Source organism: Lynx canadensis, chromosome C1, assembly GCF_007474595.2.
Source record: "Lynx canadensis isolate LIC74 chromosome C1, mLynCan4.pri.v2, whole genome shotgun sequence".
Lineage (NCBI taxonomy): Eukaryota > Metazoa > Chordata > Mammalia > Carnivora > Felidae > Lynx > Lynx canadensis.
Genome location: NC_044310.1, coordinates 48,590,632 through 48,605,828, shown reverse-complemented (window position 1 = coordinate 48,605,828; position 15,197 = coordinate 48,590,632). Strand labels below are relative to the sequence as shown.

The 15,197-nt window shown below is 39.2% G+C and overlaps 1 protein-coding gene across 1 annotated transcript in view; it reads left to right on the top strand.

The window, feature by feature from the left end:
* The window catches only part of CC1H1orf87 (chromosome C1 C1orf87 homolog), a 78,796-nt gene that overhangs the window by 20,860 nt on the left and 42,739 nt on the right, over window positions 1-15,197 (top strand). The window contains exons 3-5 of the mRNA XM_032594137.1: window positions 10,906-11,046; window positions 11,608-11,871; window positions 13,643-13,764. Coding sequence (XP_032450028.1) covers window positions 10,906-11,046; window positions 11,608-11,871; window positions 13,643-13,764 — 527 coding nt within the window. The remainder of the gene's footprint in view (window positions 1-10,905; window positions 11,047-11,607; window positions 11,872-13,642; window positions 13,765-15,197) is intronic.

Below are 15,197 nucleotides of genomic sequence, written 5' to 3'. Positions count from 1 at the left end.
ACCACATCAAGCAGCCCATTCATGGAACAGATTCCGCAGTAGCCATTATCATGGCCAGAATGTTCACTGAATAAGCTGTTCTTGGACCTCCAAGATGTGGATTCTTTGCTAGCTCTGTAGTGCTAGAGGGGGATGATTTGCTCCTCCCCTCCCAGAACTCAATGAGGTTTCTTGTGGGAGACTCAGCAGGGCTAACACCCAGCCACCAAATACAGCAAGGCCTCCTGGGAGGTGTGGGTTCTGACTAATTGGTTCTGTCTGCCGAGTCTATGATGCTGGCCTGCCAGATGGCAGCCACATTTGCCTGGTAAAGAGACCCTCATTACCACCTTGACTAAGTGGTAAATGGAATGCTGCTGCAGTGAAAGAAGTAAACCAATCAGAACTCCTTCTAGATCCTTCTCTCTCACACATAGATGAAAATAAGCTTTCCTGCCTGGGATGTAACAGGCAATCTGGACTGCCTGAATTTGCTCCAAAAGAAAAGTTGCTGATAAAGACTGAGCTAACGTGGGTGAGGACAGGCAAGTGTGAAACTCTTTTCTACATTACAGATCAAGTTTGAAGAGTATCATTAGTTAGTAGGAGGTAAGTAAAGCTGAAAATGCTATGAGAGCTCATCGTTTCATGTATCTGAGAACAGTAAGATATCTTAGAAATCAGCAAGTACAAATCTCCACTTCCGAAATGAAGAACGAGGGGCCCAGAGAGCTTTAGTGATTAGTTTGAGGCTTTACAAGTCAAGAGCCTGGCTCTTCTTAACAGTAGCCTTAGAATCCTTTTTCTCCAAATTCTGTTCCTTATGTGTCTTTGAAAATACAAATACTGTTTGTATTATTTCTCAGAAGCATCAGCTCTGCCTTCTCTCAGAAAATAAAAAAGAATGTGTGACTAGCTACAAACTCAGTAGCACGGTTTCAAAAATAAAATTAGAGCGTGTTTTTTGCATCTGGCAGCATGAAAATGAAAAGTGTGAGTGCTTTAATTTTAATAATTATCATAGTTGATCTGTAATGTGTTCTTTTCAAAGTGCTTTTGTGTGTTTTATCTTATTTGTTCTCCACAGTACCCTGAGAGGTAGGTGGAGGCACATGATGTTGTTGACAGAGGTCAAGGACATTTCTACTTGGCCATGCATTGGTAGATTCATCATGTTCAACACAGAACTTTTGATCCTGCTCTTTTTCTGTGGTCTGTGTCTCACAGAGTAGACTCCCATCTTTGCCGGTTATATCAGCAAGAAACCTGGGCATGCTTTCCTTCTCTCTCTCCCTGAATCTAGTATCACTGAGCCCTTTAAATCCTAACCCTTTATGTCTCTCAAAAATGCCTTCTTATTTCTGCTTCCTCTGCCATCATCCTAATCAGACCACCATTGTACCTCAGCAAGTTGATTTTAATTATCTCCAAACTGGCTGTCCTTTTCTATGCTTCTCTCTCTGTATTGGTCAGCTACTGTAATAATACTGCTGTGTGACAAATCACCCCAATACTCAGTGGTTTATAACAAGAATCATTTATGCTCACATCTGCAGATGTGAGCTAAGACAGCTTTTGCTTTCTTTATTTAGACTTTTCTAGGCTTGGCTGCAAATGATAGATTTAGTTCAGGTCTGCTCTGGGTTTTTCTTACTGTTCTGAACCCAGTAGGCTCCTTAAGGCAAGTTCTTCTTATAGGAATGGAAATGTTTCAAGACAACAGACTCTACCACAAGTACGTATTAAGTCTTTGCTTGTGTCATATCTGATGTGGGAAACAAAAGCAGAAGAAAAAATTAAATTTCCTTGCAACTTAGCCCATTGACAAGTCTGTGAGACAGGCAGAGTGACATTCCTCTGGGAACTCAACTGCCTCAATGTTGACTCTTTGCTGAGGGCAAAAAGTGATCTTAGCTTAACATTATCCTGACCTCCAGGATCCTGTAGGTTTCCTTTAACATAAAAAAAATTCCTTTGGAAACTCCCTTTATCTCTACCCCCAAATATATGTTTGCAATCATCCTCTAAGCATAAAGCTCACTGATATACATCTGAAGGATCTTATTGATGTGCAAATGTTGGGGCTCTGGAGCCAACCCAAGAAAAAAATTCTTAGGATGTCTTTGGTGCAAAACAGGTGGTTTTCTTAAAGCACAGGGATAGGACACATGGGCAGAAAGAGCTGCCCTGGGATTGTGAGGAATAGTTGATTGTTTACTTGGGAGCTGGGGGAGGTAAAGACAGAGGGAAGTTTCCAAAAGCATTTAAAAAAAATTTTTTTTACATTTATTTATTTTTGAGAGACAGAGAGAGACAGAGCACAATTGAGGTAGGGGCAGAGCCGAAGCAGGCTCCAGGCTCTGAGCTGTCAGCACAGAGCCCAACGCGGGGCTCGAACTCACAAACTGTGAGATCATGAGCCAAAGTCGGAAGCTTAACTGAGAGAGCCACCCAGGTGCCCCTACAAAAGCATTTTAATATGCTAAAGAAGACTCATAGGATACCAGAGGCCTAACTATTGTCAAGCTAAGGCTATTTTTCCCTCAAGGAAAGTATCAATATTAAAACAGTTGGGAATTCCTGGAGGAATGTTCTACTCTGCCAGCCTCAAGTATTTGTCAATGGGCTGCAGGTTCTAAGGAAATTTGATATTATCTACATTTCCTTTTTGCCTTTATTCCACATAATTAGGATTAAGGTTTTATTAGACAGTAACAAACGACCTTATCCTAACAATAGCTAGCCCTTTCAAGGTCCTAGAAACCTTGCTTCCAAAATTCCTTGGAGACTTATGCTATCCCTAACCCCCTCCCAACTTGAAAGTATATAATCAGTCACCCATTACAACCCCAGTGCAGCTCTTCTGCCCATGGGTCTTGTCCCTGTGCTTTAATAAAACCACCTTTTTGCACTAAAGATGTCTGAAGCATTCTATCTTGGCTGTTGGCTCTGAACCCCAATACTTCCACATCATTATCCACGAACATCTGCCCCACTGGCCAAGGTAAACCACATGGCAAAGCGCAACACAACTGGGGCAAGGGTATATATTTTGCCTCTTTTAGGAAGAACTTCAGAAGCACTCAAGTGTGGCCACTACTTAAAAGACTTAAAACCATTGTTCAATCCCCTTTGCCCTAGTATAAAATGCAAAGTCCTTGATGGCCACTCCAACTCACTTCTGTTCTCTCTACTTCTCTCACATGCCCACCTTTCCCTAAACAATCTCTATTTCCCAGATAGAGTTGTGTTCCATTTTGTCTTCTATGCCTTGTCCATGCTATTCCTTTTATATGAAATTCTCTTCATGTAACCTCTAGTTACACTTGGGTCTCAACTTACTGAGATATCAACTCTACTAAGAAGCATCGCTGTCTGATCACCAAGATTGTGGTAAATGCCTTTTGTAAGGTACTTGTAAATCAGTCTGTGCATACCCCTCTGGCAGATGTTGCTATACTATTAAAATGGGTTGTTTCCTCTAATGTAAACTTGTGTGTCAGTTACACTAAAGAAAAATAATTAAAAAAATAAAAAAACAATGGTATGAAGTAGGTGCTCACATCTCTATTTTATAGGTGAGAAAACTGAGACACAGTGAGTGACATGAAGTAATTTGCCAAAGCTCATACAACCAGTTGAGTATTGGTGGATCTAGGATGTGAACCCAAGTAGTCTGGATCCCCTATACCTGTCCAAATCTCTCTTTCATTATTGGACCCCACTCCTCAGGAGAAAAATTAAAACTCTCCCTAAAGAGAATGGGATTAAATGCCAAGAAATACTATTTTGTTGAGTCGAGTTGAGCTTGTGAGTGCTAGAAACCATTATAGTATTTTAGAATTTTTTGCCCCCAAAGAATGAATTTTTGCCCCCTCAAGGGCAACATGGAGAAAAATGCATGTACTACACTATAATGCCTCTCATAAACACATCATTTATGGTAAAATTTCTTGCAAATAAACCTTATAAGTAAATGAATACTTTTTTTATATAAATAAAAACATAGGCTCCCTTGTCTCCTTCCATGAGTCTGTAAATTCCCTGAGAATAAAAATTTTCTTATTCACTTTTGTTTCCAAAATGCCTCTCTCTATATATTACCCAAAGCCAACATCCAACATTTGTTTACTAGACAAACACTAGAGGCTTTCACATTAGAGTCTGAAAGAAATCAAGCTTATCTATTATTTCCATTGGTTTTTAATATAAAATTGGAGGTATTGGCCAATGTAATTTTTAAAAAGAAAGCAATTACAGACAGAATAATTGGAAAGAGGAAGAACTATTGTCAAATGATACAATTACACACATAAAATTTGAAAGCAGCTAATGAAGAAACTACTAAAACACTAAGAGAATGTGACAAAACAGAATTATATCATCAACATACACAAATCAGTGGCTTCATATATTATAAACAAAAGCTAGTTAGGACACAAAATGGAAGGCAGCATTTACAATTACAAATAAAAGCATATCTATATTAATTAAATAAGTAAATAAACCAAATGCCTAGTCAAACTTAACAAGAAATGTCCAAACCTTTATGAGAAAAAATAAAAAACTCTCCTAAAAGACACAAGAGTAGATTTGAACAATGAAAAGGTATGCTGTTCTTGTATAGAAAAAAAAGTTAACATTGTGAATCGCTATCAAAATCCCACGGACATTTTTTTGAAGAAATAGAAAAATCCAACCTAAAATTCATATTGAATCTCCAGGGACCCTGACGTCCAAAGCAATCCTGAGAAAGAAGGTATACAAGCGTATGGTAATCAAAACACTATTGTACTGGCATAAAGACAGACATTAGAATAATGGATTAGAATAGGGTGTCCAAAATAAACCCTCACATATATGGTCAAATGATTTTTTTAACAAGGGTCCCAAGATGATCCAATGGGGAAAAGATGGTCTTTTCAAGAAATGGCACTAGGAAAACTGGAATGTCCACATGCAAAAATTTGTAGCTGGACCTTCACCGAACACCATATATAAAAATTAACTCAAAATGGATCCATGGCCTAAGTATAAGATCCAAAACTATAAAACTCTTGGAAGAAAAAATGGGCAAAATCTTCACACTGGATCTGAGAACGATCCCAGCTTTGAGCCTGGAATGTCTACTTACACCAGAAGCAATGGAGATACCAAACACTTTCCGAGACTTGTTAAAAAAAAGGTTTGGAATCTAACTTAAAATGGCTCTCACTAAAATAATAATAATAATAATAATAATAATAATAAAATATTAAAGGCTCCCAGTAGCCAAAAGTGGGATATTTTGGCTATCAATAAAAGTAATTTTAATGGATTTAAATGCATTGTATATGCTTAAATCTATAACCTTATAGTGATTAAAAAAAAAAAAAAAACTCATTGGTCACCTGGGAAGAACGCTAGGGAACAGACTATTTTTTCAACTGGTAAATAATAGAAGCATTTATTGTTTGCTTTTTCTATACAAACTGTATTTTTTTAAGTTTATTTTGAGAGAGAGAGAGAGAGAGAGAGCAAGCAGGGCAGGGGCAGAGAGAGAGGGAGCGAGTGAACCCCTAGCAGGCTCCACACTGTCAGTATGCAGAGGTCTGAGCCACCCAGACACAAACCGTATTTTAGATAATAGTTAATGAAGACAGTTTCTCTGTAAAGAAGCATTCCTATTAATAAATGAGAGCTAATAATAGGATAAGAATATTACCATTTATGAAACCCTAATGGAAAAGAAATGGAGTAAAGCAATGAGCTTATCAGTACCTATAAAAAGAAAGACAATCTGACAGCATTTGTTTGCATGGGACAATGTATCACCTGTGAAAGGATCTTGCTGAAACAATTGAACCTGAATAAGATCAAGACCCTGGTTCTAACCATTTTACAAGATAGAGATGGGATGGTTGGTTAAACCTTGCACAGAAATACAAGCAACCAAATCCAGACTGTGGAAAACTTTATAGGGCACACAACACAGCTTCTTCAGCACATCAATTACAAGGGAAAAAAAAAAAAAAAAAAAAAAAACCTCCAGGAAAAAAAGGCGGGGGTGGGGCAGTGAAGGGAATAATAGAAAGAACTAGAAATTTAAAAAGATGTAAAAGATTTAAACCAATTACAATATATGGATCTTATCTGGTTCCTGTTTTGAATTAAACTGAAAAATACAATGCATCAGATAATTGGGGGATTTTCAACAACTGACTGGATATTTGAAGATGTTAAGAAATTACTGCTTTTAAAAGTATTATAATGGGATTGTAGTTATATTTTCAAAAATTTGTTACTCTTAAGGCAGAAGTTCCCAAACTTTGGCATGTGTTATAAGTACTGGAGGGCTTACTAAAACACATATTTCTGGACCCCAAGCCCTGAAATTCTCATTCAGTGGGTCTGGGGTGGGTCTCAAGAATTCACATTCCTAACATGTTTCTAGGTGATGCTGAGGTTTCTGGCCCAGGGACCACACTTTGAAAGCCACTGCTTTATAGATACATGCTAAAAAAAAAAAAAAAAAAAAAAAAATGTGGATGAAATAATAGCCCATCTGTGGTTTATTTACTTCATTTCTGGTGGCAGGTGATGTGGGTATGAATAAAACAAGCATTTCCGTTGATAATTACAGCCTGGTGATGAGTATATGGAGTTCTATTATACTATCCTTACCACATGTGTCTGTGTTTGAAGTGTTCTATAATTACAAGTTAACATGTAAAGAAAATATAAATGTTTATATTTATAAATATATATGTTTATATTTGTAAATATAAAGAAAATACTCAAATGATTAATGCTAATACTTATTGTATTGACTTCAGGTATAAAAATCACATGTTAAATTTATTAATTTGGAAATACTTTTTTTTCAGTTCTGCATTTCTTAAGAAATCCTGTCAAGCTTTTTATATCCATCTTTCTCATGATTGTATTTATTATCACTAGCATCTCTTTTTGAGCCATTTAACAGCTTTCTAGAGCACATCAACACCTTGGTCTCAAATGTTGAAGAAACAGAACTTTCCAAATCTGCATTAGATGCTGTCTCTGCAGATTTCCTCTCAAGCCCCAGCTATGCATTGCACAATATGAAGACAATTTGTTGTGTTCACTTGTCTTGGAGGAGGCTGTTCATGGATTCCACAATATAACCACTTTATTTATTTTTAATTCTTTAATGTTTATTTATTTTAGAGACAGAGAGAGAGACAGAGCACAAGCAGGGGAGAGGTGGAGAGAGAGAGGAAGACACAGAATCTGAAACAGGCTCCAGGCTCTGAGCTGTCAGCACAGGGCCCTATGCTGGTTTCAAACTCTGGAACAGAGAGGTCATGACCTGAGCTGAAGTCAAAGACGTTCAACCGACTGAGCCACCCAGGCTCCCCATCACAATATAACCACTTTAAAATAGTTTTTTTTAATAACCAATATTTTTTAAAAGTCTTGTTTACACTCCCCAGACCCCAGGAAGAATTACTAAATCTGTGTTAATGTTTTTAAGTTTATTTATTTTGAGAGAGAGTGAGAGACAGAGAGAGAGAGAGGGAGAGAATGAGTGGGGTAGGAGCAGAGCGAGAGGGAGAAAGAATCCCAAAATGGGATTCAGTCTCATGGTCATTAGATCATGACCTGAGCCAAACTCAAGAGTCAGACGTTCAACTGACGGAGCCACCCAGGCGCCCCTAAATCTGTGTTAAACTTCTGTGCTTCATTTGTAACAATTCTTCTAGGTAAATGTCACAATACTGGTGTTATGCCCCAAATCCACTGTGTGTTAGCCACAAGCACTATTTTCTGATTCAAAGTAAAACAAATGAGAGAAACCTGTAGAACTGGAGATTTTACAGATACTCTGGCAACCCTTAAAGTCAGAAACATGGTAATTCTTGATCAACATCTTCCATGTTATCTTCTTTGACACTTTGTGGATACAATGTGTGGAAAAACAACAGCCCCCAGTGATTGGTGTCAGCAAAGGGAGAAGTCTGAAGCCAGGCACACGCCACAGGGCCTGAACAGGCCATCGTCACCTTTCTCACACTGTGTTTCTGTATTTGTTCTTCAAATTTGGCACTGTTCTTAAATGCTGGGAGTCAGCGGGGTACCACACTGTTCTGGCCCACACAGAGCTCTCACTCTATTGAGACACACAGCAAATAACAAATCAAGGTTTAGAATTTACAAATTGTTTAAAATACATTATAATACTCATTCCTCACAGCAGCCCTGGGAGTAGAATATAATTTCCTCTTTCCATAGGAGAGCCTATAAAATTTAGTCTGTGGACATCTAGGCTAAAAGATCTGTGATGGCAAGAAGCACACCTGCCTTGTTCACCTGTATCTGTAGTGCAGATAAAGGCATTCAATAAACTGTGGTGTTTAAATGAGGAAAGGGACACCTTGACTCCATTGGAATGGTGAAGTATTGATAAATGCTCCTTCAGAACCCTACAGTAGAGGGGCACCTGGGTGGCACAGTCAGTTAAGTATCTGCCTTTGGTTCAGGTCATGATCTCATGGTTCATGAGTTCAAGCCCAGCCTTGGGCGCTGTGCTGACAGCTCAGAGCTTGGAGCCTGCTTCAGATCCCGTGTCTCCTGTTCTCTCTGCCCCTCCCCTGCTCACTTGCTCATTCTCTCTCTCTCTTTAAAAAATAAGTAAACATTAAAAAAAAAATTTTTTAAAGAATCCTGCAATATAGAAGTGTATCAATTCTCAGAGGCAGAAAAATATTTGTATGTGGCTGAAAATAGAAATGTTTTATATTACAAATAATTTCCAAAGAAGCATACTGTTCTAAGAAAATGTTCTAGGGATGCCTGGGTGGCTCAGTTGTGTAAGCATCCAACTTCAGCTCAGGTCATGATCTCGTAGTCTGTGAATTTGAGCCCCTCATCGAGCTCTGTGCTGACAACTCAGAGCCTGGAGCCTGCTTTGGATCCTGTCTCCTTCTCTCTGCCTCTCCCCCACTCACGCTCTGTCTCTCAAAAATGAATAAATGTTTTTAAAAAATTAAAGAAAGAAAAAGAAAAAGTTCTAGGAAACACCTGAAATACCTAACCAAACATTTTATAGGATGAAACTGCTCTGTGGACTGAATGTGGAATCTCTCTCCTCCTGGGGTAGTGGGGGAAATGTAGGTTTCAAATCTTACCTGCACAATTCACTAGGGGGTAAATTTTGAACAATTCCTTTTTTTTTTTTTTTACCTTTATTTATTTATTTTGAGAGAGAGAGAGAGAAAATGCTCATGCATACATGCCAGAAAGGGAGGGGCAGAGAGTGGGGGAGAGAGAGAATCCCAAGCAGGCACGATGCTGTCAGCACAGAGCCCAATACGGGGCTTGATCTCACAAACCATGAGAACATAACCTGAGCTGAAAACAAGAGTCTGATGCTTAACTGTCTGAGCAACCTAGGCTCCCCAATGTCATTATTTTTTATGCCTATTCTAGAACTCTCTACCACTCCTGCTCACTCTTCCCACTCAAAAGAACCTCTTGATTTTTCTTTAAAATGCTTCATGACTATAAAGCACCTACAGGTTGCTATCCATACTGACTGGTTATTCAACATGACTGTCATCAACTGCGTACAGACATTCAGCTTTCAGTGAATCCTTCTGATAATGTCTCCTTTCAATTACCTGACATCAAAAAGGATTATTTTTGTGTGTCTCAATTTATTCCCAAGATTTTATTTTTATCTGGTATGACACGGTAACAGATATAATGACGACTGCCTTTCAGAGAATAGTTTCTTACATTTCCCACACAAAGGCGGCATGCCACATATCACAGGAACACATGAGGAAGGACCAAGCTCTGTCAGGAGGCAAAAGTGAGGGGACAGCACAGGCTACAGTCTTTATACAGGTTTCTACAGGAAAGGCAACGCAGCATAGGGGAAACAGCTTAGGACTGGCTAGCTTGAATAATTCCAGCAGGGTTTGAGCATAGGGGTGGTCCCTAGTTATCCAGTATCTGGACTGGGTTGATTGGGGGCAGGGGAAATATTTGCTTCATGAGAAATTCGTGAACCCTGGGAAGGGCAGTCTCTTCCAGCCAGCAAGGCTACCTGAGATGTCAAAACGTCATAAAATACAGACAATAAAAAACATGAGTAATACACCTACACCATGGCAAGAGGGAATGGTACTTCATCACTCACCTTTGTTCCATCATTTATTCTATTGTAAACTTTATGAACGTTGCTCTTGGGATATAATATTCTGGGCTTTTGAATCTCTTCTGTTCCATTCCTGACAAAACTCACAATCGCCTTTGCTGTTCTTCTTCAATCTGTTAATTAAAACAGTCTAAAGGAGTGGCTGGCTGGCTCCATCATAGAGCATGGGACTCTTAATCTCAGGGTTGTAAGTTCAAGCCCCACGTTGGGTGTGGAGCTTAATATATATATATATATATATATATGTGTGTGTGTATATTCTAATATTCTTATTAGAGATAAAGGTATCCTTAGTCTGTGTGTGTGTGTGTGTGTGTGTATATATATATATGTGTGTGTACATATATATATATATACACACACATATATATATATATACACACACACACACACAGCCTAAGGATACCTTTATCTCTAATAAGAACCCTATATTTGCCTATAAATGCCTTATGATATACCTATTTTTCCTTTGTCGCAGATACCTTCTTTCTTGCACAAATGAAACGGCACTGTTTTACTGTTAATATATTTGTCAAATGTATGACTTGCATAATGCTGAGATTGATGTTGAGACAAGCATTCTTTGGGGACTCATTGATTCAGTCACTCTATGGACTGAAGTCACTTAGAACTGGGAATGTGTTTTAAGAGATTGTTTCCTCGTTCATATTCTCCCTTCTTTCTTCTTTCTCTTTTCCTCTCTCCTTCTGATCCTTACTACCATTTGTCTTTGTTTCTTTAAGATTCCCATCCAGGCAAATGCCCATTGTAGTTCAGTACCAACTGGAGACCAGTCCCTATCCTATATCCATGGCCTCCCCGGGAGAAACCTCAGAGACTGGTCTTTGGAACAGATGGCAAGGGACAGCTCTGACCAACCTAAAGTACGTATACTAAGACTTGCCTTGTTTTCTATTGTGGATGAAGGGTATTATTTGTTGCCTGTAGACTTTGATGTGCAGCAGATAATGAGACAGTCTGAGAGGGACGCTAGAGGCCATATGATGAAGCTTCCAAGAAGCTCCTTGGTGAGCTTACAAGCAAACCTTGATTGTCTCAACTGAACTTCTCATCTTTCTTCCACCTTCTTCCTCTGGAGACAATGGGTCTCTAAAACTTGGCATTCTAAATTCTCTTATAATTTAAAAAGTTATTTTGTAGAAGACAGATGATATACCTTCAGTAGCCTTCTAACAGAGTATGTACTCTAAAATGATTTTCTTCTTTTCTTCTTCGGAAGGCAACAGTCCCGAGGTATTGCAAACTAATAAATATGCCCAGAATGAATACCTACCTCCAGGTGTTACCAGCTTGCACTGTTCTAGGCAAGGCCTGAAAGTGGGTGCTCTGATATCAGCCCCACTAGGCTTCTGCTTCTTTGCATTGGCCGTCACTTCTCATTTTAGAGCTGTGTTAATTGATTGTTGCTGTTGCTTTTGTGTCAGGATTTTGGCCAGAGGCCAAGTGGAACAACAAGAGAAGACGCCTTTCTTCTTGCCCTGGTCAGAAGAGAACTCAGCTCACGCCCTTTGAATTCTGGCTTACTAGAAAAGCTTCAGAAAGAGCTGAAGATCCTGGATCCTATCTCTTCAGGATTTCTTCTCCAGTCTCAGCTAAGCCACCTTTTCTTAAGACAGGAAGTCCCTCTACAGTTACCAATAGTCAAGATCCTTTGCCAGAGATTTTCTAAGAGGGGCTCTCCAGAAATGGTACAGCCATGTTGCTATTCTAAGCATGGGTTCCTTTTGTTTATTTTACTTGTACGCACCAGAATAGTAGAATTAAAATTTTAGTTTCTCTTTTTTTTTCTTAAAAATAACCTTTACTATTGACTCCTAAGATACAAAGCTTATTTGTATTCATATGTGGAAATTTCTAGTCAGAAGAAACCAGAATAGAAAATGGATTAAGTCTCTTAGCTCTATTTAATTTCTTTTTAAAAGACTGCTGTTCCTGACTTTCATTATCTGCCCTTAGCACTATTGGGTTACAGATTCAGGAAAATGGGCTCACTTGAGTCAACTTACGTGTTGGTCAGTCTGTAGGCTCTGAGATGAGAATGGAGAATTTGACTAGGATATATCATTGTAGAGAGTTCCCTAAAGAGTTAGAGGTGGGAGGTATATTTGAAATACAATTCACCACCATTTGACTAATTGGGAAGCTGAGATCCAGAGTGGGGAAAGGAAATTGCTTAGTGTACTCAGAGAATTAATGGTGGACCCAAAGCAGAGATTAAGGCTCCCCAGTGACAAGTCCAGGGTTCTTGCTCTGAACACTGCACTTCCCAAGCTCACATTTATGGGTAGATACAAAGCATAGTCCAAGTGTAACCAGGGTGCTAGAGGAATATATCCTATAATAGAAAAAAGCAATAGCAATGGGTAAATCATGAGTGAGCATGTGTAGAAAACCAGGCTAAAACAAACCTCATAGGGGTAATCTGGGAATTTAGTAATATAATAAATGCAAATTACCTGGTCGCATGCTTAGTGTTTAGTAGGTATTCAAACAAATGTTAGTTCTCTCTCCTGCCCATTTCTAACCAACTAACCAACTATAATTAGTTGTATATTGATGAGAAGTATTTAGCAATACAGTGTCAACTTAGTACAGCCACTGTGAATCTTCAATTCAATCAAATTCTCTGGCCTGAGATTGATTTTATGTCAGAATCTTATATAGCTTCCCTCCCCCATGGTTATCCCCCAACTTCCCTGGAGTTGTATGTCCACCAGAGTCCATAGGATGTCATCCAGACCAGCAATGGAAATGGACAACATTCTTTCAGTCCTTTCCCATGTTTAAAAAGAAAAAAAGGACTGGGGGAGGGGGGGGTGTCTTGAGATTTTTCACTTAGCTTAATAAGACCTTGTCCTCAAATAATCCGAACATATCTGCTAGATATATCTAAATACAAGCAAATGCTATATATAATAAATATATGAGATGTGAGAGAGCAGCTAGAGGCTAGGTTATGCTGTAGTAACAAACAGCCCCAAAATTTCAGTGGCTCAAAACAACAGAAGTTTACTTCTCACTTACACTTCCCTAATAGTTAAGGCACAGTTTTGCCATTATCTTAGCTCCCAAACCCACACAGATGAGGTAGCAACTCTGGAGTATTTTTGGACATGCTGGCAGAGGGGGATAAAAAGAGAGCTATGGAGGGGCTCGTGTGAGCAGTTTAATCCTCAACCAGAAGGAGCACATATCACTTCTGCTCACAACTCATCGGCCAGAATTGTTCCCATAGCCCTACCCAACCACAAGGCAATCAGGAAGGGGGGATAGTAGGAATATTTGCTTTTCAAAAGCACTAATAATTATTATACTATATTTTTAAGGCTGTTTTAGAAACTTTTAATGGTAAAAAAAATTCCAAATACCCTCTCCCTCAACAGGCATTTCCCTTATGGGCATTTATTTCCCTTATATGTACGTTAAATGACAGTGTTCTTTTTCGTATTGGATTTTCAGGTGAGCTACGGAAAACTCCTCTGGTTATTAAAAGCTGCAGCTTCAGGTGACCCCCAGCAAAGCCAAAGAGTTGTGGGCAGCAACGGGAACAAGAGTCAGAGTTATCATGACCATGGCCAAGGGTACTTTCCTTCTTTTCTTGGGCATAGTGTTCCTAGATTTCTAGAGCTGGTGGTGACATCAGAGGCCATTCACCTGAAAAGCCCACCCAAGGTAGAATCACCATGCCCTTCACCAACACTGGGCTTATGCTGATTATTTCCTCTCTCTGGTACAAAGGCCAGTACAGAAAGTTATTTGCAACAATTGCATAGTTTCTTGAGATCAAGCATGTATCTTTTTTTATGAGGTTGCCATGTGAAAAGGAAAACCCTCATTGTGAAGTAAGGAATGACTGTATACTGGCACAGAGCTCCAGTCTCTAAGGTATGATTCCAGAAACACGCTTCATGAGTGAACTCCTGGTCTATGGGCACTAGCAAAGAAAGGTTTCAGGTACAAGAATCAATAATCCCCTCATATAATCTCAAAGGAAAGAGATGACACAAAGTAAAAACAGGATGTGAGGAATATCATTAGAGATGAGGCACAATAAAGCATGAGAGTCTCTGTGTTCTCCAAGAAAGTTGACAAAGTGCAGTAGTTAGGAACATAGCCTCCATTACCTAAAGCCTGGGCTCAATTCCTGTTTCTGCCATTTAATGGCTATGTAACCTGAGGACAGTCAGCTACCCTCTCTGTGCTTCCATTCTCCAAGTGTGAAATAGGAACCATAAGAGATTTCCCTTCACTTCATAGATTTATAAGGGTAAGTCAATCAATCAAGGCAAAGTTCTCAAAAACAGTATCCGATACATAGTAAATGCTATAGAAGAGTGTTTTTACTTTTTTTTAAACTATCCTACCAGAAGATACTCTTTCCATTACAAATAATGAGACACAGTGATTAAGAGCCATGATATTAGAATTTATCACTTCACTCTAGGGAACTAGAGTTTCCTGTAAAAATGTCCCTGGGCCAAATGTTAGACTTGATTCTACAGTGCGCCATTTTCATGCCCTTTTGGCATTCGTTGAATACCAGATGCTTGCCAGGCACACCTTGCTGTGCACAGTGAATTCAGAGGTTGGCAAGGCCCATTCTTTCCCTCAAGGGCTCAAGTTGCAAAGAAAGTGACACTGCCATGTGGGTCTATGAGTCAAATATCTGGGAGCAACTGTGCTATGGAGGGCCATAAAGTCCCCAGAATTTTTTTTAAGTAGGTTTATTTTTGTGAGAGAGAGAGAGAGAGTGGGAGAAGGGGAGAGAGAGAATGAGAGAGAGAGAAAGAGAGAGAGTCCCAAGCAGACTCTGCACTGTCAGTGAAGAGCCCAATGCAGGGCTCTAATTCACAAACCGTGAGATCATAACCTGAGCAGAAATCAAGAGTCAGACACTTAACCCACTGAGCCACGCAGGCGCCTGTAGCCACAGAAATTTTTAATAATCAGCAACCACACTTCATAAAATACAGACCATGAGATTTGGGCCCAGAGAGGTGGTGGGCTATGCACT